The 21,522-nt window shown below is 38.9% G+C and overlaps 1 protein-coding gene across 4 annotated transcripts in view; it reads left to right on the forward strand.

Moving 5' to 3' along the window:
- The window catches only part of KIF13B (kinesin family member 13B), a 121,171-nt gene that overhangs the window by 67,891 nt on the left and 31,758 nt on the right, over positions 1-21,522 (forward strand). For all 4 annotated transcript variants that reach the window (XM_027455411.3, XM_027455410.3, XM_027455413.3 and 1 more), the window contains exons 15-31: positions 470-556; positions 1,710-1,900; positions 2,742-2,952; positions 4,049-4,211; positions 5,234-5,380; positions 5,860-6,009; positions 6,658-6,786; positions 8,351-8,521; positions 9,449-9,606; positions 11,030-11,162; positions 12,144-12,290; positions 14,789-14,818; positions 16,703-16,802; positions 17,125-17,251; positions 18,785-18,840; positions 20,149-20,273; positions 21,059-21,235. In XM_027455411.3, the coding sequence (XP_027311212.2) occupies positions 470-556; positions 1,710-1,900; positions 2,742-2,952; positions 4,049-4,211; positions 5,234-5,380; positions 5,860-6,009; positions 6,658-6,786; positions 8,351-8,521; positions 9,449-9,606; positions 11,030-11,162; positions 12,144-12,290; positions 14,789-14,818; positions 16,703-16,802; positions 17,125-17,251; positions 18,785-18,840; positions 20,149-20,273; positions 21,059-21,235 (2,302 nt within the window). The remainder of the gene's footprint in view (positions 1-469; positions 557-1,709; positions 1,901-2,741; positions 2,953-4,048; positions 4,212-5,233; positions 5,381-5,859; positions 6,010-6,657; positions 6,787-8,350; positions 8,522-9,448; positions 9,607-11,029; positions 11,163-12,143; positions 12,291-14,788; positions 14,819-16,702; positions 16,803-17,124; positions 17,252-18,784; positions 18,841-20,148; positions 20,274-21,058; positions 21,236-21,522) is intronic.

Consider the following 21,522-nt stretch of genomic DNA (forward strand, 5'->3'; position numbering starts at 1 on the left):
TTCAGGCTTAATCTAACTCTGAAATAAAGTAGTTTCTTTATTCCTCAAATTAGTTTATTGTCTTTAAGCTTTATATATACCAAAAGTTATCTCCTTATTCAAATATTTATATTTTGTGTCTGTATTTCAAAGTCGAGTGAAAACTACTTATTTCCAGTGACATCTCTTTCAGGCCCCTCATTTTTAAGCCCTAATTGTACTCCCCAGACGTAGCTGTCATAATATCCATCCAAAAGTAGTGAATCCCATAGAGCTTAAGCAATCAAAAGAAGCTGAGTTTAAGGAGTTTATGGAACAGCACAGAGTAGCTGAGTGAATTTTCTGGGGATATTTTGCCTGTTTGTAATCCGTAACCCCATTTTCCTACCTTAATAAGCTACAATAAAGCAAACAGTACTGAAATAAAATAAATAATAATTTAAAAAGCTTTCTATTGCTGGTTTTGCTTTAGCTTGTCATCTTTTCACAGGACATTTGTAAATGGTTCTGCTGTTATGGGTCCTATCCAGCTACATCATGGAGACAGAATACTGTGGGGAAACAACCACTTTTTCAGGTACAAAAGATGTTAAATAAATTGCAAGTCTGAACCAGCTTTTTTATTATAATTACTATTATGAACGTTAAGGTATAAGGAAAAGTAACAATGGAGCATGCAAGCTGCAGGAGGAGGTGATTTCTTTTTTCTTTGGGATTATAAAGGCAGTGCTGATGACTGATGGTCTCGAATGCTGGATGTCATAGCAACTGTGCATAATTTTAATTTCAGAGCAATAGGTTGACGTAACTTATTATGTTTTCAAGGGAAAGTAATCTTGCTGATGGGGACCTTGCTATTGGTTATCAGGGCTGTTATCTCACAGAGGTTTAATTTGTGAGGTGGTAACTTTAATTTTGTTCAGTAACTAGGAGTGTTGTGCAATTTGGCATCACGCTAATATGAAGTACCCCCTTTTCCATGACGAAAATATCACACCCAGGCTTTAACTTGGATAGGTTGCCTTTCAGATTTAGCAGCTAAGGTGTTAGATATCTGACCGATGTTGTACAGCGATCTCAGTCTTACAAGGTCACCACGTTCTCCCTTCCTTGGAGTTCCAGTCTCCAGCTGAGACCTTCCTGTGTCAGACAGGATCACTGGCAGATGTTTTCTGTGAAGGACTGCATGTGTGAGAGCCTGATCTGAAATAACATTAAAGATCAGTGTCTTTAAATGATCATTTCAAACATAATTGTTTTCTTTTATGCTCAAAAAAAACATCATCATAAAAACTGAGATATGATTTCATTATTGCCTCTGTCTTATTTATAATTTGGGGTTTCGTTTATATACAAAATACAGAAAACATAAACTACATTTTACAGAAGTATATAAGATATATAACACAAATATATATTTAAAAACATTTATTTTTATATTTCATTGCCTCTAAATTCTTTAGCTATGGGAAGACTGAAAAAGTCATGGTTATATAAGGTATATGATTAGTATTTTCAGGTGCTCTGCATTACTAGAGTGTAGTATAAATTAGTTTGCCTTGAAGTCCTATTTTTACTCTGAGGAAAATTTCACGCACAGGATAAACAGATTTCAAAAGGGAAAGATCTACTTATTTGGGTAACCTACTTAATTAAAATTATGATTTAAGCAACCGGTTGTTTCAGAGTTGATCAATTAATAGTCTAAACATTTTCCCCTACTTCTGAAGGCTGAATTTGCCAAAGAAGAAAAAGAAGCCGGATCACGAGGATGAGGAAAGAGACAACTCTATCAAGTACAGTAACAGTGCTGAGCAGCTGGATGTGGATGGAGACAATTCCAGTGAAGTGTCTAGTGAGATTAACTTCAGCTATGAATATGCCCAGATGGAAGTCACTATGAAGGCACTTGGTAGTAATGGTAAGAAGCAACAAGAAATTAATGGAAGTATGTACAGAATATGAGGTCACATTTTCAGGGACTCTTTACCACACACTCTTCCCCTTGTACCTTCTTCCTACAAGAATTCTTCTTGTGAATGACTCATCGTAGCCATTTTTGCACTGGAGGGGAAAAACACCACTGCAGAATGTTTTGTTTGGCAGTTCTTGTTGAGGAAAAAGCCCAAACTGGAATGCTGGTGAAACTGCAGCCTCAAATCAGGGTGTTTTCACTTCACTGTTTGTTTTTCTTGTGTTATGTCTCGCTCAGGCATTAAATGTTGTGATTTCTGTCTCTGAAACCACATTCTTTATTTTTTGTGGTCTTACACAGCTGCTCCAGAATGGCTTTATTTTGGGACGCAGGAGGAAGTTTTTCTCGGTCTGGTCTTTCCCTTTTCAAAATTCTCTTAAATCATTCATCCAATGTTTTCTGGCAATGTTTATTTTGCTTCATGTTCAACAACGTTTTTTAAATATGCCTTACAACAAAAATATACTCTCTTCTTCCTTTTATGTGATATAGTGCTATGTTTACTGTCTAGGACATTCTTCCCTGCAGATCTCAGTGGGCCGTTGCAGCCTCTAAAATGGACCACTGTAGATCTAGACTGAGGAAGCAAAGTACCAAAATAGAGTAAATTGTACCTTGTTCAAGGTCATATGGAATATTTGTAGCTGAACCTGTGAAAGAGCTCATATTTCTAAGTCCCGACTCTCTGCCACATATTCATGACATGACTTTTTCCATTTAATTTTATGCTTACTGAGTGTTTGCCCCCCAGAAGTAATAGCTTCTTCATTTTTTAACCTCTGCCTAGATCCAATGCAGTCAATCTTGCAAAGTCTGGAGCAGCAACACGAGGAGGAGAAGAGGTCTGCACTTGAACGACAGAGGCTGATGTATGAGCATGAGCTGGAGCAATTACGAAGGCGATTGTCACCGGAGAAGCAGCATTTCCGCAGCATGGACAGGTTCTCCTTTCATTCTCCCAGCGCTCAGCAGCGTCTACGACAATGGGCAGAGGAGAGGTGGGTAATCAAATCTGGCTATCAGGAGTGTTCATGTAAAGTTCTTTGGTGCCAGTTAATTTTGCAAGACTTAAATCACATTGCACACCTCTTTGAGCTTTCTGAGAAGACTCCTGCAGGATGCTGGGGAGGACCGAGTGAAAATATTAATCTAAACACAATAAAACCATTAATTCTTGGGAAGATGAGAAAGGAGGAGCGTCTGTTTTGTTGTTAAGGAGAAACTCTGTCCTCACCAGCATTAAATATGAGTCTCTTGTGTGGATTCATGATAGCTGCTGGAAGGTTGTTTCTCCGTCTGACTTGTATCCATATGTCTGACCTGGGCAGGTTCTGGCAGCCAGAAGAGTGCAGAAAGAAAAGGGAGTTAAAGAATGGTAAATGAATTTGATCCGAAACACTGCAAGAACTGTGTAACAACCACAGAGGGGCTACACTCCTCTCCCTCTTCCTAGACAATTGCACTGAGGGTAATTTCTTCTGCCTCTAAATGGTCCTTGCCAGTATTACTGTCAAAAAGAGCAGCTGCAGGAGGAAGATTAAACTCTCTCAAAAACAAGAGGCATGGCAAAGATGTTGTAAAGAGAAAACAGAAAGCCAGTTTAAATAGCTTAAGAAGCATCTTCTGAAATAGAAAATACTTGAGGCAGTCTAACAAGGTGTTAGCTGTCTGTTTGGAACACTTTGTGGTTGGAGATCCCTGCACTGCACAGTTGTCTCTCTGATACACTTGCCTGGGAGGCCAGTGAGCAAGTGGGTCATGGTCTTTAAATAAGTCTTTCTCTGTAAGACAGAACATCCACATCTGTGGTGGGAAAACTCTGGAATTAGCCACACAAGTGCTGACTGTTCAGCAGATGCGTGGAGAAGTCTCTAAAGCTGGCAATATGCTAATGTTCATACTGCTAAATTCATACAGATAATCTTTTTTTCCCCAGAGGAAATGCAATTTAATTTGTTGGATTTGTGTGTTAAATAGCTGAATGTCGACTCCTTCGCTGTCAAGTGATCTTGTGCTTCGCATTCAATTTCAATACCTAAATGTCATGATTTTTCCTGTCTCCCCTCCTCCCCTCAACAAATTGCCTTCTTTTAGAGAAGAAATGTTGACCCACAGCCTGAGAAAGCTGCGAGAGCAGATTGTTAAAGCCAATTTGTATGTGAGAGAAGCCAATTTTATTGGAGAGGAATTGGACAAGAGAACAGAGTATAAAGTCACCCTCCAGATCCCAGCTTCCAGCCTTAATGCTAACAGTAAGGTAATGTAGCTGTAATGGAACTAAATCTTTGCTCACTGCGTTTGCCCCTCAGGGTTCATACTTGTCTTGTTCTGACTGTGATGGTCCGGACAGTTTGCCATTGTATTCATGTGCATTAAACATGGCTGAGTTAGAGCTAGCTAAGTTTTTATCTTATTTAGTTACTGTGAAAGTGTTATAACATGCTAATTTACTGATAAATGTTATAGTGAAAATTCTTTCCACTGATGTTGAAGTTCTCATTTGCTTCTGCTGCAGAGTGATAAAATCCATGTAGATTAGGTAACACCTACCTCACCTGTTTGCCATCGCTTTATAGGCATTTGCCTTTCCATCATGCTAGAGAAAATGCTGTCGTCCCCATTGTACAGGGAGAAGCTGGAGCAGAGAGGATTTGGATGATTTCTTCCAGACATCTTAGAAATTTTGAAAGGAGGGAACTGAACCCAGACTTCCTTGTTGCAAGCGGGCTGCCTAAGTTGTCTTACCCTTTCTGTTCTTGAGGTCAGCTCAAAATCTTAGTGCTAGTAAAGCTGTCGTTAGTTCAGTAGATGTATTTTATCCCAGGACTAGAATTCTTATCAGCTGCTTTAGAAATGTCTCTTGTTTGCTTGTTTTTCTTGCAGTCTTCTGGCATATCTAGAAACAAGGTGGTAAAGAGTATTAAATATTTGCAGGAGTTGAAAAGTTGCAGAAAGTAGTAACCTTAGCTAGAACTCTAAGCTGCTGTAAATTGAGAATATTTGTGAAATGCTTAAATGTTCCTATTTATAACATCTATGTGAGGTGAGGATCCACGGAAACTACTGCCCATGGGATGAGATGCTGCAGTTAAACTGAACGTGAATGTACTGTGACAGCCAAACAACCTGTCACGCTTGCTTTGTTGATTAAGCTGGAATTAAAAAAAATAAGAAATCCCAACTATTTGCAGAGATGCTCCCAGTTTTCAGTTGCTTTAAAACTATTTTACATTGTTGTGACACTGGTTCTGCATTAATGTCTCTTTAATTGTTTCTCAGAGAGGTGCAATTCTCAGTGAGCCTGCCATTCAGGTGAGAAGGAAAGGGAAAGGCAAACAGATTTGGTCACTGGAGAAGCTGGAGAATCGCCTAGTAGATATGAGGGATCTTTACCAGGAGTGGAAAGACTGTGAGGAAGACAACCCAGTAAGTAAAAATTACTCCAGTTCCATGCCAATGGAAATATATTCCTATTAATTTTTTTGTTTAAGTCGATGTGAGAAAGTCTTCTGGTTCAGGAGGAGTGGTGGTGGAGAGAGGGACGGAAAAGACAAAGAGGTAACAGTTTTCCTGAGCCTTTGTTTTTCCTGAAGCAATATTCAGTGTTCCATCAACCCTTATCTCATCACTTTGATGCTTGTTTGCACACAGAGCTCAATGCAGTAAGTAAACACAAAGGAGTTGGGGTTCAGGCTGACTTCTCTGGATCTGACACTGTTAAAGAGAACTTGCTGAGGACAGGCCTTATGCTCAGTCCAAAGTAAAAATCAAGTTTCCATTCTTCTTGTGACCTAATCTGGCCTCTTGCTTCTGCCCCTTTTTCTTTTGTTGGGCTAATTTTGTGAAACTTTTAAAACTGTTGTGAAAACTTTGTTTTTCTTACATTTTTCTGAATTTGGTTGAAGGTGATGAGAGCTTACTTCAGACGAGCCGATCCATTCTATGATGAGCAGGAGAACCACAGCCTTATCGGAGTAGCCAACGTTTTTCTTGAGTGCCTGTTCTACGATGTGAAGCTACAATACGCTGTTCCAATCATCAATCAGAAGGGAGAGGTTTGTTATTCTTCTATAATCTATCCTTACTCAACTGTTTAATTACAGCCTGTGGATCTTAATACCAGTAAATTATAGATACTTTCCAGTTTCGTGTGCTCACAATTTGGGATTATGCAAAACCCAGAATACCTTACTAGAGTTGTTTAGGCTCCAAATCACAGTGTAGTGCCTGTGAAAGGAGAAACCAACCCAAAATACGTGGTAGAACCAGCATGAGATATAGCTCTACTGCCTTTCACTGATTGTCATCTTATAGACTCTTAAATACCATAAGAAAAAATTCAAAGGCAGCTAGAGCATACATATTCTGTGCACTCTCTGCCTCCCATGCACTTTGCAGACTCTCTAGAGACTGATGGGATGGTGAGTGAGATTGCAGCATGCTGTTCCCAAAGTCACTCTTGGGAGCAGTGGCTGATTTTTTTTAATTATTTTTTTAAATGCTTTTACAACAAAGACTCTTCAGTCTTTGCTCCAATCATTCTTAGCCTGGTTGCATTTCTTAGTGCAAAAAATGCGTAGCACAAGACAATAGAAAGGAAGAAAATGTCTGCTGACAGACAGCAGTAGTTGTAGTTATCTGAAAGGGGTTGAATATGTCACTGTTCTCTGGCAAACAAATAATCTGTACTCCTTTTTCATCAGGTATCCGGACGTCTCCATGTTGAAGTTGTTCGGGTGAGTGGAGAGATAGACGACAGGTTGGTTGGAGGTGAGGATAGTCCAGAGAATTCCAATGAGAATGACACTCAGGAGAGAAAACTTGTCTGCAGGGTAAGTTCCAGATATATCCCAGCCTCGTGAGTAACCTTCTCCCTTTTCATCCCATCTTAAAATAAAGAAGTCCCTGGTGTATTGGCTTCTGGACATCAGATACCTTTTTGTAACCTGGTGTGCAATGTTCATGTCTAGTATTCAGCTACACAGGCAGAGTCCTGACTCTGAACTTGTTGGTAGACTACATAAAACTGTACTAAATAACAATAATAATAAAAAGCTGTGCCTTAGTGGTATGTACAGAGTTTAGTACTTTGGCTGTATTTGTTTTCATGGCTTTCTGTTGTGTCTTGGGGTCCAGCATTTGTCCTGAAGCACTTCTGTGTGGTCTTTTCTCATAATATTTTGCTTCTTAAGTGGCTGAAATAATGCAAGAGAACTAGATGGTCTTTGTTCTCTTCAGTCTCCATGATTTATTTTTAAATCTGCAAAGTATTCATTAAAGTATATTTATATGCATGCAATCTTACCCCAGACAGTTTCTGTGTATTCTTAGAAAACATGGAAGACTTCTCTACCAAGATTGAAGCTGCAATATCTAAATCAAAAGCAGTCATGGAATCTGATAAACTCCCTTTGTTCTGTGAATGTCTCTCTCTCTTATATTTTGTGAAATATATACAGATGTGTTTATTAATAATAAACAGTAAGTTAGCAAGAAGGATCTACTACAAATTCTGAGTGGTAGTAAAATGCAAATAGGCCAAGCTCCAAACAAAAATAAAAAAGGGAGGCAAAAAGCACTAGAGGGAGTCAAACCTAAACTTTGCTGGCTTCTGGACAGTACAAACAATTTGAGGGCAACAGTGCTTTTTTTTTCCACTTGTTATCCTGTCCAGTAGAGCCCCACGTGCTTACAAGCTGCACAGGGTGAAACATTCTCCTGAGGTCATGAGTGGTGCCTTACCAGAGGAGTCTAACTCAGTTAGTCTTAGTATGACAAATGGAGAATAGAAATGTTATTAAATTAAATGTTGTTAATATGATGGTTGTGTTTGGAACAGAAAGTGTATTCAAAACATTATTTTTCTATTTGGCCTACATATTAAAAAAAAAAAAAAAAAAAAGAACAAGAAGAAGGTGGGGGACAGGGGTGACTTTTGTGTTGTCAGAGCCCTTTTTCTGTTATTTTTAGCATCACATAAGGACAAGTAGTATCTTCAAACAAGGGATTTGCAGAATAAAGGAGTCCACTTGCTAGAAGAATGTGATTTTTCTTGTATTATTAAATTATACTATTCAGTGCATCTCTCCATTAAATGTAAACAAAATGGTTTAGTGTATTTGTAAAATTCATTTTGGTAGTTTTTATTCCCAAGAAATTTGTGCTTGGTGACATCTAGTGGCGATGTTCAACTGATGAGCTCAAAATATTTTCTCCAGTGTATATCAATGCAGAAATGCACCACTTGTAAAACTTTTCCCTCCCCCCAATTTTTTCTTAGTTATCCTTTGCAGGAAAACAGAAAAACGTTTTTATAATAAAGGAGCTTTTTAAATCTATGAATACTATCTAATACTGATTAATAAGTTAGTTTCCTTTGCTTCTTGTCTCCTCTAGATCAAAATACTTCAGGCAACAGGCTTGCCCCAGCACCTCTCCAACTTTGTGTTCTGCAAATACACGTTCTGGGATCAGCTGGAGCCAGTTAACGTTGCACCCGAGGTGGATCCTTCCTTATCTCCCATCAGCAAGGAGCCGCGGTGCATGGTTGTCTTCGATCACTGCAACGTAATTATTTTTTTTCTGTTTTATTAATGAAACTGTAGCAGGCAAAGCAGATTCATGCTTGCATAACACTCTAAGTTGCTTATTTGCTCTCCTAATTATACTTCTTGGGGCTGATACCATTATGCCATTTTAGTAAGAACTTGAAACCTCTTTAGAGACCTTGTGCTCTACGGTTCACTTGTACAAAAATCACTGAAGATGATGAAGGGGATTAATGAAAGAAAGCAATCTGTTTGGCAAAGAGACTTATGTTAGTTTACTCAGAGTACAAATACAGCTGAGAGTGAGTGGAAGTGGGATACCCATCTGAGTATATTTGATGTCCGTATCTGAGCTGATTACTTACTCTACACTGACACCAGCAAAGAGAAATCCCTGACCTAATTTCAACATCTACATCCTAATGTAGATGTTGAAGTTAGGTCAGGTATCTTAGAACAGGATATTTCTTTCTTTTGACTTTAGAACAACTAAATAAGTGGAGACATCTTCAGTAGAGATGTCTAAAGTCAGGTTAGATGAATCCCAGACAATCATCTGAGTTCTCATCTTGTTCTTCCTCTCATCTGTTATTACACTGAGCAGTTTATTCTACTTATTTGTAAAGTAAATATAATACCTTCTGAAGAGTTTTGAATTTGATCCTAAATATTAGAATATTTGATTATATTTTATTTATTTATTTTTAAGATTGAATCAGGACTTGGAACAGCATGTGGTCATTTTTCAGCTTGTTACGGACTTTGATTTTCGGCCTGTTTTTTTTTTTGCCTTGCATCCTGATTTTGCAAATGGAGATGACAGTTCTTCCCTTCTTCTATCTTGGGTCTCAGGCACTAAATCCTTATATTAAAGTCAAGGCAGAAAGTCTCTAAGCCTAAGTAAGTGTTATGTGGTCACAGTCATTAATCAACTTGTCTCTTGCAGGAGTTTTCTGTAAATATTTCTGAAGACTTCATGGAACATCTGTATGATGGTGCTTTGGCAATTGAAGTATATGGGCACAAGCAGAGTGGTGACCGCAAAAATCCAACCCTGTGGGATCTGGGAATAATTCAAGCCAAAACACGAAGCCTTCGTGACAGGTAAATACAGAAAGTAGGTCATTGGTTTAAAATGCTGAAGATCTCTGTCTGAAGGGCCTAATTTTGAAGCAGTTTGTGATAAATAGTCAAATTTTGAACTGAAGAAAACTGAGCAGGTGTGTGAGACTATGTCTGTTAGACTACTATAAATAGACTACTGGGAAAATACCGTCAGATGTGTCAATAGGTTTTTAAAAAAGTGAAAGATGAGAATGCTCATCTTTCAAATTACAAGTGGTAAAACTCCAAAGACTTGAAAGTCCCTTTTTTTAGGCAAACCCATGCACGTTAGTGGTGGTTTTAGGAGGGAGCAGAAAATAGCAAACTGAATATTTTCTGTTATATTGCTATGCTGGCCTGAGCCAGATAGAGGTATCGAGTCTAAACCATCAAGATGGTTGTTCTGACTGTACGATGATGTATTCAAGGTCAGACTCCTGTTCATTCTTGGCCATGAAGCATTATCACTGTAATGCTTCCGTTGGAAGAGCTGTAGTACTAATTACTTCAACTGGAGTAAATATACAACAGTAGACTAATTCAGGCTGAAGGAGGTTGTTTTTTTTTTTTTTTGCTGGCATCCATTTGTTATGCCCAAAGTAAGCTTAGTAGCATTTTCCTAAATGTAAGTCGTTTTGCCTCTCCTATTTTAGAAGACAGCTCTGCCCCTTAATTTATTGGCAGTTATTTCTCTTTTTATTTCCAGCCTGAGATTGTGTTGAACATATTGAGTATTAAGCCATATATGGAGAAATTTAAATGAAAAATCAGGAAGGTATGGCAAACAGAAGCTGTAAAAGGGGTGTTATAAAATAGTGAGTTACGTTTGGTAGCTGAGTAGTAACTCTTTCCTTCTTAATTTTGAGCTACTAAGAAGTGCCCATAAGAATTTAAGCTCTTGGAAAAACTTGAGGGAAGCCAGTAGTATGATGACATTCAGGAAAGTGCTTTCAATCTCAAAAGCTTGTGAAACGATGTAATTTTTTCATTCTGCTGTCTTCTGTATGGATTTGATTTTACTGAAAACACCGGCCTTCTGTTGCAGTAGTTGAGACCAGAGCTTAAATATTAGAATCTAGGGGAATTGGTTTTTGTATTACAACTAAGAAAAGGCTTATTTCTGATGTTTGACTGCAAGGCTTGTCAGTAAAATTTATAAGCACTGCACAACTAATAACCCGGGGTGGTCACAAATGGCATCTACAGAAGTGTTCTTTTACTTCTTCAATCTGCAGTCTGGGCCAGGGATTGGCTTTTTCTTTCCTTCTCTCCTTTTTTTCTTTCCTTCTCTCCTTTTTTTCCTTCTCTCCTTTTTTTTCCTTCTCTCCTTTTCTTTCCTTCTCTCCTTTTCTTTTCTTCTCTCCTTTTCTTTTGGTTTCAAAAAGGAAAAGACAAAAGAAACAGCATTTGATGTGTTTTGCAGGTGGAGTGAAGTAACCCGAAAAGTCGAACTCTGGGTTCAAATTCTAGAGCTGAATGAGAATGGGGAGTACTGCCCAGTTGAGGTGACTCCTGCCAAGGATGTATGCACAGGAGGCATCTTTCAGCTGAGACAGGTACAGTGGCATGTGCAGGATTTCAGCTGTGGGAAGAGTCTGCAGGAAGCTTAAGAAGCCTCTGGGTCTTTTTTATGGCAGAGGGATGGTGTCCAAGGAACTGTCAAGCTTAGACACAAAATATGGTCTTGTGTGAGTGGAGTCCTTCTGTGTTTAGTGAAACTCCCAGTCTGCACAAATTCTCAAGTAAAGATGATCAAAGGGCTACCTGTAATCTTTTTACTATGTTCTGTTACCTGTTCTGTGGTGGTGTCTGGTAGAAACTGAACTTGTTTTTTTTTTTTTTAAGAGGTCCAGAAATCCCCCTTCTTTGATCTTTGCAGCCAACTACTCCTTTTCCTTTGAATTCTACAGGCATGAAGTTGTTAATGCTTAACTGAGCACTTAACATTTTCAGTGACAAGTTATTGCCAAGATAACACTCGGAATTAGTAAAGGTTAGATACAGGCTGCACCTCTGAACTCCTCAACTCCTTTGATTTTGTTCCTATGTATTTTCCTAAGGAGCAGTTCCTTTGCTGCATTGATAGCATCAGCAGGTGGGTAAGCATTTTCAGTCAAGGAAACCAGAGTCAGGAAAAGTTCTCTTAAACAACTCCAGTAGCTCACCAAATTAGATTTTTCTTTCCTCTTCTATAGGTGGGGAAGAGGTCCTACTTTCTGCCTGCAGAAGTACTAAAAATATAATCGTCTAATTGTACGTTTTGAAAAGCCTCTAGAAAAAGTAAACTGAGTGGCTGAATGATGATTTGTTTTCCCCCATGAATACCTAAATCCTGTAAACATAAATCCTTGCAACAGAAGGAGTATCTCCTGCACTGGGTCATTGAGATTGCAGTGATCACCACTTTGTTCTTCATATGATAATAAAATGTTGCTTGCAAATGACTGCCAGTAGAGGTCTCTCTGTCATTAAGCTTTCAGCGTTTCATACCTTTTATTTTTTTTCTCTCAAGTATTACAAATTGTTCTTTTGGGCAGGGACAATCTCGAAGAATTCAGGTTGAAGTGAGATCTGTACAGGAATCCGGGACCTTACCACTGATGGAGGAATCGATTCTATCTGTTGGAATTGGTTGTGTTCAAATAAAACATGCCAAGTCACAAAAAGTGCCTGAAAATTATCAGGTAAGTCTGAATATTTCTTATCAGCAACCCATATTTCCAAGTCACATGAATCCATTAAATGATGTCTCAAGTTCAGTGCAATTGGAAGCAACTTCATTGGTTCCAAGTTTTTGGTTTATTTGTGTTGAGTAGGGGGATGATGAGGGGAGGGCATTACTGAACCTACTTAACAAGCATGTAAAGCAACAAGAAAAATTGTCAAAATTGCTGGTGGTATTGTGGATTATGCAGGATATTCTAAATCCAAATATTTCAACAAGTGTTGTGGAAGATCTTCCTCTTAATCAAAATCATTTTCCATGACAAAAACAATATTTGTAATGCTACTCTTCTGGAGAGTTTCGTATCCTTAAAAGCAGCACAGCTTTCACACACTATTCAAAGAAGGAAAGAAAAAAGTCCAAATTCCCAAAATTCTTTTGGAGTTTGTCCAGTAGATTTTGCTTCAAATATTACACAGAGCAGTGATTTTAAGTAAATATTCAAGTTACAGTGAATCAATGGAATGTATATTCAAATAGTTTGTGTTACAAACATCAGAGTTGTGTGGGCCCATATTAGAAGTTGGTTTCATTCTGGTTGATCTGGTTGGAGGGAGCATGCTTGACCTAGTGCTTATCTGGTGGCTTATGATGACGGCACACTGGCTCACTTGCCCTGTTTTAGAAGCTTGTCTTCTTGTGGTGCTCCTACCTGTTTTTAGTGCAGTGCTGCTTCTTCCCTAGCAGCTAAATTAAATAAAATTCAGTCACTCAGAGCTAGCAAGCCAAAATCTAGTGCAACAGAACAATCAAGTCTGTGGATTTGCTTGATTAGCTGCCCTGCTTGAGGTAAGGCCAGCTAAAAGCCAAGTAGATTGGGACATCTCCCAGCTTTCCATAATGTTTACCCTGTTGACAGAGTATGATTCAGTGTGTGTCAGCTCCTCCTTTTTGCTTAACCAGAATTGTTTTTCCCTTTGTGAGGTCTGAAGTAGTTGGCTTTTTTGTTGTCTCCTAACCTCAGCAATCCTTTGCCTCTTGTGTGCCATTAAAGGGAATTTTTTCCACCTTTGCAGAAATCTCACTTTTTAGAATATCCTAGGCAGATTATTGCTTTTATTTCCCCATTATGCCTATGATTGTGACTCTGCCTGCAAGTTTCCTAGCTGTTCTCCCATCACAGCAGTTCCTGATACCCATTTCCTATTCAGGAAGGAATTTTTTTTCTTTCCTACTTCTGAGCTGAGCAAGTCTTTTAAGATTCTTCTCTCCTGAGTCAGAACAATTATTTCTGGCAAATTTGACTTGAAAGCTGTGACTGTTATGCACCCAACACATACACACGCCACTTATCCAGTTTTATAAGGGAACGAGTCCCAGGTGAGCATCCTGTCTGTCTCACCCTGTTTCTTCCCCATCGGACTTCTGAGCTGCTGGCCAGTTTCAGCCGTATCAGGCAGAGCTGGCAGTGCACATAATAATCAATTCTTTCAAGAAGAAAGACTTAAGCTCCCCTTGAGGGCGAGACTACTGAGCTCTCTCTGATACTGATAACCCACATGGGAAAGAGCTATTGAAAAACATGTTTTATTAGTTCTGCTGCTTACAATAGCCCTCTGACTCGAACATCTGGATTTTTAGTCCCCTTATTAGCATTTCTTTATCTCCAGTCAATCACTATCTGTGGAATGTGAAAGATTTTCTAAAGGACTTGAACTAAGAAAATGCCTCTTTCTATATGGCTTTTTAATTTCAGCTTAGCTAAGTTTTTGCTTTCATTACGAAGATACAAAAGTAGGCTCCAGTGGCTTGGTATTACTTAAATAGATGAGTAATCGCTCAGGATTGGAGTCCTTGCTGCTTTCCCATTCTCCGTGCAGGAGTTGCACTTGTTCTTACTCTCTGTGCAAATGGTTCTGATGCGTGTTGAGAATGAAAGGTGGTGTCTCCCATCAGAAGATAACGGGAATCAAAACGTCTAAGGTCTCACATTGTGGCTGCTGGTATGGCAGACGGTTATTCAACCTCCCAAACAATTGGCTTAAATGTTTACATTTTCTCCTCTAAATGCTACAGCAAGCTTGCCTGGAATCCGTTGTGTTAGACTTTGATTTCCAGTGATATCCAACATATTTAACTTTTGCAGGTAAACCAGCAGATTTTTACTTTTCTGTCCAGGATCAACAGGTTTCAAGTTGTTTCACTTTAGCACCTGTCTCTTTCTAAGGGCAATTTCAATATTTCACTTTCTTCCAATTATGATAAATTCGAATAACTTTATTTCAGTGAAATTCTGTAATTCTTTTTCAGTTGGATTGTTTTAGTTTGTGTTTAGACCAGCAGATAGCAGCAAATCTTTGGGATGTCATTCTGTTTTAATTCTGTGGCCTCACCATTGCTAAGCTCAGACTTTCACAGGAGATTGCTAATATTACTTAAATTAGTAGCACTTTTTGCATTAAACGTTTCCTGCTGTCAAAAAAAATTAATAGCATGATTTTGCATCTTTTGGCCTAGGAAGAAGAGGATGAAATGGACAGTTACCAGGTAAAAATAATTTCTTATTATAAATTCAGATATTCTCAGTATAAGACATGTTAGAAGAGGAACAGGATTTTATCTTTGCTGTGTCTTTGCTGCATGTAAAGAGCCTTTCCTCCGAAAACATTAAAAACTTGAGAATTGCATAGATCATTATGCTATGAAGCCGTATGGTGGATTAGAAAGTTAGAAGGTAAGGAACAAGACACCTTTAACCACATTTCCAAAGCAAGATCCAATTGTGTTTCCTTTTCTGTTTCGAGAGAAGCAGTCTTCCTTTTTGACAAGCTGTGGTTAGACTTAGATTGTCTGCATTAAGAACAAGATTAGGCACAGTGGCGTTGAAGATGCAGTCAAAATACTCCATGCTGTTTCATATTACGAATGTGCTATTTATGAGACCTGGAATATAGTGTAATCAACCCTTCGGCCAGCAAGGGGGATTCTGTTCCTAAGGCCCTAAGATGGCAGGGAAACAACTACTTGAAATCAGCCCAGTGATTTTTGTTTAACGTATGTAATGCCACTGTAACGTGAGCCTTACGGGAGAACTGATGAGGTACAGTATTTGCGATATATTTTTCATCTTCTTGTGAATAACTTTAACAAAAGCACATCACCATCATTGTAAAGCTCAACTTCGTATAATGTGAGCGACAAGAGATTTAGGTTTAATGCTTCCTGACAGGTTCCAGCATAATTGTAGGGGTCTGCAGGTGAGCAATGCAAACGTAGTTTATAGTCTTGCAGCCACCCGTTTTCCTTGACAAAGTGTTTGTTGTAGTTTGACGTGGAATGAAACTGAACTGCTATTGCCATGAAAGACGCTTCCCTGAAGGCATCCCAGAGCGGGTAGCTCATCGTTGTGGCACTCAACATACAGCATGCAGAGTATCATACATCATTTCTGAGCATTTCTGCACCACAGACAAATGAACTCAATGTTCTTGGGGATGCAGAGGTGTTTTTTGAAGGACACGGGCACTTAAAAATACGTGAAAAGGCTCAGGCACAAATGCCCTAACTGGGGATAATGGCATGATATGGGGTTAGGAGCAGATTCCTAATGTAAGGCTGCTAAACACTGAGCATGAATGGTGGGCTGTGAATATGGACAGGGGGTTCCAGCTTTGCCACAAGTTTATGGTTAGTCAGTTTTAGATTAGGTTTAGGGCAAAGAAGATGGGTAAAGTGAAGCATGCTCAGCTGAGTACTGGCTAGAGCAAAATAAGAGTTAGAGAAAAAGAAATGCCTTAATCTGGCAAGCTAACAGCACTTAAATAAGATGTGGAAAGTTAAGGGACTGAACCTGTGAGGAAATGCTGAGAGAACTGAGGCTGTTTAGCCTTGAGGAGAAGATTTGGCTCGGGGGGGGATCGTGTCAGCCCTCCCTTACTCCACCATGTAATGGGAGGGTGTAAGAAGACACAGCCAGCCTCCTCACAGTGGTATCCAGTGCAGGTACAAAAGGCAGTGAACCTCCACTTCAACATAAGAAACTTTTTTTTTTTTTTTACCATAATGGTGGTCAGACACTGGACCAGGTTGCCCAGAGAGTTTTTGCAGCTTCCATTTGCAGAGATGCTCAAATCCCAGCTGGGCATGTGCCCAAACAAGCTGCTGTAAGCGAGCCTGCTTTGGGCACAGAGCAGGCTTAGACAACCTCCGGAGGTCCCTTCCAACCTCGGCTATTCTGCATTTCTCTTAGGGTTGTCCCCTACAAAGAGAAAGCATAGAGAAGAGCAAAGTGATTCATCAGAGGTCTGCTCTGTCTCATCTGCTTCTTCGGGTACAAGACGAGCAATAGTGTTGAGGAAACATGTAAGCCACAAATAGGAAACGCTGGCTTTCCAGGGTCAATATTTAATATGACTTCTTTCCTCTGTGCAGGATAGGGATTTGGAGAGGCTCCGTCGGAAGTGGCTGTGTGCCTTAACAAAGCGTCAGGAATATCTCGATCAGCAGTTGCAAAAACTCGTTGGGAAGCCTGGTAAGCAAAATGCTATTACAGGTAAAAACAGTGATAGGTTGAGAGACATGCACAGACACTTTTAATATATTGTAAGATAGAAAAGAAGGCAATGGAGAGTTGAATCTCTGAAGCCACCACTACTTGGCTTTCAGTGAAACCAAATTAGAGAAGCCTGTGTAAGATTTTATTGTTTTATTTACGCTGTGTGCTTCTTTGTGTGCCAAATTTCGGAACAGAGGGGGTTTTATTCTATTATGACGGTGTAAGATCATCGACACATGATAAAGGCACTGTGTAAGAAATGTTCTCTATTGTCCTCACTGACATCCTGCTTCTCCAGACAAAACAGAGGACGATGCGGATCGGGAGGCACAGCTTTTAGAGATGAGGCTAACGCTCACCGAAGAAAGGAACGCGGTGATGGTGCCTTCTGCAGGCAGTGGGATCCCTGGAGCTCCAGCAGAGTGGTATGAACATGCATCGCCATATGCAAGGATGAATATAAAAATGATGCACGGCTTGTTCCTGGCTTGGATTGTTGCCATTTTTTCCTTTCCTTAATCTGGATTCTGTACACTGCATGAGCAAAGTTGTTAAAATTAGGGCGATTGCTTAAATTATTTTATTAGGCTGTGTATCTGAAATCCAGAAATGCTATTTAGTAAACGATACTATTATTGATCAGAGTGTAATTATGACCTTCTGAGGAAACGGAATCAATATTTATTACCACTGCACTTACCATTTAAAAAAATTAGCTAATATGTTAATTACCTAGTTCATTCACTTAAAAGGCTGCTCTGTCATAATAAAAATGCATCTACAGGAGCATTTTGTTGCATTCCTGGTTTAAGCGCAAAGTCTGTTTAGTCAGCAAGTGTTCCATGTAATTTTCTAAACATTAAAAATAGTAAATTACGCTAGACTGAGCTTGCCATACTGTAGCAGCTGTGAGTAACAACTGCAGATAAGGAAGTAAGGCTGTTTAGTTTCAAACCTCGTTTTCAGTTGCTTTCAATGTTCTGCAATGTTTTTCTGAGCAAAACTCTAATGGTATTTATAGCTGGAAATGAGCGTTTTAAGCTGAGGTTTGTTAAAATTAGTACTTTTGAAATATAAAAATGGCAAAAGCTTTATTGGAGACGTTCACATTAAAGTATTTGACTGGGTTTGGAAACAGTAGAGCTGCAGGAAACATACTTGAGGAAGAATCTATTATGAATGCATTTGCACCAAAGGAAGTGTTTGGTGTGACTCCAGCACCAAAGTAGACATTAAATAAGATTCCAGCCTGCTCTTGTTCACTATAAAACTCATTAAGTCCAAGTTTGACATGAGATGGCTACAGCCTTTCTACAGCTAAGATTGCAACAAGGCGTCTTTTAAAATGTTTTCATGCTTCATATTACATTTTAGTTCATCAATAATGTTGTAGCTTTAAAGTGCAAGGCCACAGAATATTTAATTTTATAAACTAACAAAACAACACCTATGTTATCCCTTCATCCACCCTGTGAAAGTCATGGCTTATGCATCCTCTTGGACTCTTAGATACGTTTAGCAAGACAGAACAGCAACTGTGCAGCATCAATAGTAGCTTAAAATCTGCTGCATAGCTGCTGGATATTCTGACCAACTCTGCTGTCTTCACTGATATCAATAATGCAGAGGGGTTTGCATTTAATAAATGTGTATGTCAGAGTAAATAAACTTAATTTTGCTATTAGTGTTTTAGAGGGAGAAAACATTTCTGAAAGCAGAGGTCAAAGAATATAATAATTGTAAGAGAGCTGGTATAAAAGAAGTATCAATTTAGTTGAGTCTCTCTGAATCTGCAACAGTAAATTAAAATAAAGCTGTTTGCCAAGGTTATCATTGGTCTGACTTGGAATTGTAGTTGTACTGAATGTAATATACTGTGAGCTTGTATCAAAAAGTACGTGTGCTGGGTAAATCTGCTTTAATTTAAATGCCGCCATTGTCACTGTCTTGCATTTTAGGACTCCCGTGCCTGGTATGGAAACACACATTCCTGTTATTTTCCTCGACTTGAATGGTAAGTGGTTCTTAAAAGGACAGAGTACTTTGAATCAAACTTTGTACAACCCAAGATGTTATAGAATTTAAGCAAGCTAATAAAGTGAAGAAATGCCTGGAACGGCAGGTAGATTAATTTGAAACAGCACATTTTTCACTGAATCATATCGCTTAAAGTTTCAAAACATACAGCATTGTTTATGGAAGGAACTGGACATTTTGGTATTCCTGCTATTTGGCAGATATTTAATAGGTGAAAGAGAAATAGTAAAATGAGTCTACCTGAGAAGGTGAACATAGTAGGCGGTGCAATGAAAACTTAATCATTGGGAATTCTCCTTCCGAGGTCTTGCAAGGATATTACCCTGGTGCTATGTAATGTCTTTCTCAGTCCATTAGCAGAAAATGTGAAGTCACTGGTAGTAACGTCTGCATATCAAATATAAGTGCCATGATAAACTCAAGCTTATCTTACACGGTGCAGTCTTCTTTGTTTCCTTAATGTATGTGTGTTTTAATGCATCTAAATACAAGCTCCAGTTTGAACAGTGTACTCGATAGATACTTATCTTGACTATAATTTCCCCATCTTTGGTAAATCAGCAACCCTAAATAGACCAGGGAGCCAGCAATGCTTAATTGGTTGAACAAATCCTTGCTGTGATGTTTAGAAGAGGGTTAACGCTTGGATTAGGAGCATCAGGTGAGAGAGGAGAGGTGGCATTCTGCCTGTGGTGACGAGGTTTTTGCTGAAATGCTCTTTACATTTATGGCTTATTTACCTCAAAAAGTGTATTGATATATCAAAGGGCTTCAGAGAGGAGCTAGTTAATAATTCATTAACGGTGAGGGACTCAAGCCAGAGCAGGTTGAGCTTGTTCTTGAAAACGACGCTAAAGATTTAATCATGATCTAAATGTACCGTATTTTTACTTGTCCAACCAGCAGCTTTCCTTTATTTCAAAAAAAAAAAAAAGAAGAAAAAAATCACCAAAGTAATTATACCAAGCAATGTACTTGGTTTAATTGAGCAATAGTGCTCAAAATATGCCTGTGGGCAAGGAAGGGATATTTACAGCTGGGGGATTTTCCTCTCCAACAAGGAACTTCATAAGGCACACCTGAGTCTGCACTCCCAAATTTTTGTGCACAGTTCTGTATAGAAACAGCTCTGTTTGAAATGGGGTGAGCTTGTCTTGGGCAGGTAGAGTATAAGGAGCCAAGCTGCAGAGATGGAAATGTGAATTCATGAATTGTTGGATGGATGTTGTTAAATGGGATAGTTGTGTCATTTCTCCTCACCTTCTGCCTTCCCTTTTGTTTCCAGCTGATGACTTCAGCTCCCAAGATAACCTGGATGACCCAGAAGCAGGTGGGTGGGATGCTACCCTTGTTGCAGAAGAAGAGGAGGAATTTTTTGAACTGCAGATTGTAAAACATCACGATAGTGAGGTAAGCGGAGATGCAGACCAGTATATTTTAGCTCAGGAGTCTTTTAATTGTTCTCTCTATATATTAGGATGTGAAAATAACGTGTCAAATATAGCATACAAAGTAGACAACACCTGTTTCTTGTACAATTGACTTTTGTTTCTAAGGTATATTTGCTTGGAGTTGAACCATAATTCAATGGAGTCTTCCTTCATCTGAAGCCAAGCATTACAGAAGGTTGAAATTCTGAATGTCTGTTTGGGAAAGAAAAAAAAACAAACAAAAACAAAGCAAAAACAAACAAACAAAACCCAAAACACCTCAGTAAATAAGAGAATATTCAGCCTTCAGCTGAAAAAAAAAAAACAAAAAAAACAAGCAATCTTAACTATGGTTATGGTTAACATATTTAGCTGTGTGTTGTGTAGTGTGATGGAAGGTTTTCACTGCAATCTCAGTTGCTCTCTGGTTTATCTCACTAAAGGCCAAATGGTCCTGTAGTTCTGCATATTTTAAAATTTATTTGCAATGATCTTGGGTATTCAAAGATATGTTTTCTTCAAGAGGAAATGTTTCAGTTTGAGCAAGTTGGCATTTTTAATCCCAACGTCTTCATTTGGCAAACTAATCTTGATTTTTAAATGGCCTCTTCTAGAGTGCATGGATTTTTCTTCGTAGGGAGTGAAATGGAGAAGCTGACTCTCAAAATTTATGTATTATGTATTTTTGTTAATTATGCTTAATTAATTACAGTTAATTATACACCTAATTATGCTTATTAGAGGATACATTTTTTTCCTTCGCAGGTGAAAGTAGAAGCCTCGTGGGATTCCACAGTCCACGACTGTATCCAGCTCAGCAAAGGAACAGCAGCAGATGAAAGAGTTTACCTTATTGTGAGAGCCACCGTCCAGCTCAGCCACCCTGCAGAGATGCAGTTGGTGTTACGCAAACGCATCTGTGTCAATGTTTATGGCAGACAGGTATAGCTTCTGCAATCCTTCCTACTTTCACTCTACCCTGTGTTTATCGTTGCTCCAAGAGGGGAAGGCTGTGGTTTGTGCAGTATGCTGCTGCTGTGTTTGCTTGTAGCTGCCTTTCTTTCTACCTGAATGAAGCAACATATTAATGGTTTGCACAGAGGCTTTAGGCTGCCAAGCAGATCTCATAGTGTCTTTTTTATTGTGACTGATAATACAGCTTATTTAAAAGGTTCAGTGGCAATTTAGTATGAGATTCAGTATTATTTGTATTGACTATTGAGTAATTG

The sequence above is a fragment of the Anas platyrhynchos genome, chromosome 3 (assembly GCF_047663525.1).
Source record: "Anas platyrhynchos isolate ZD024472 breed Pekin duck chromosome 3, IASCAAS_PekinDuck_T2T, whole genome shotgun sequence".
Classification (NCBI taxonomy): Eukaryota; Metazoa; Chordata; class Aves; order Anseriformes; family Anatidae; genus Anas; species Anas platyrhynchos.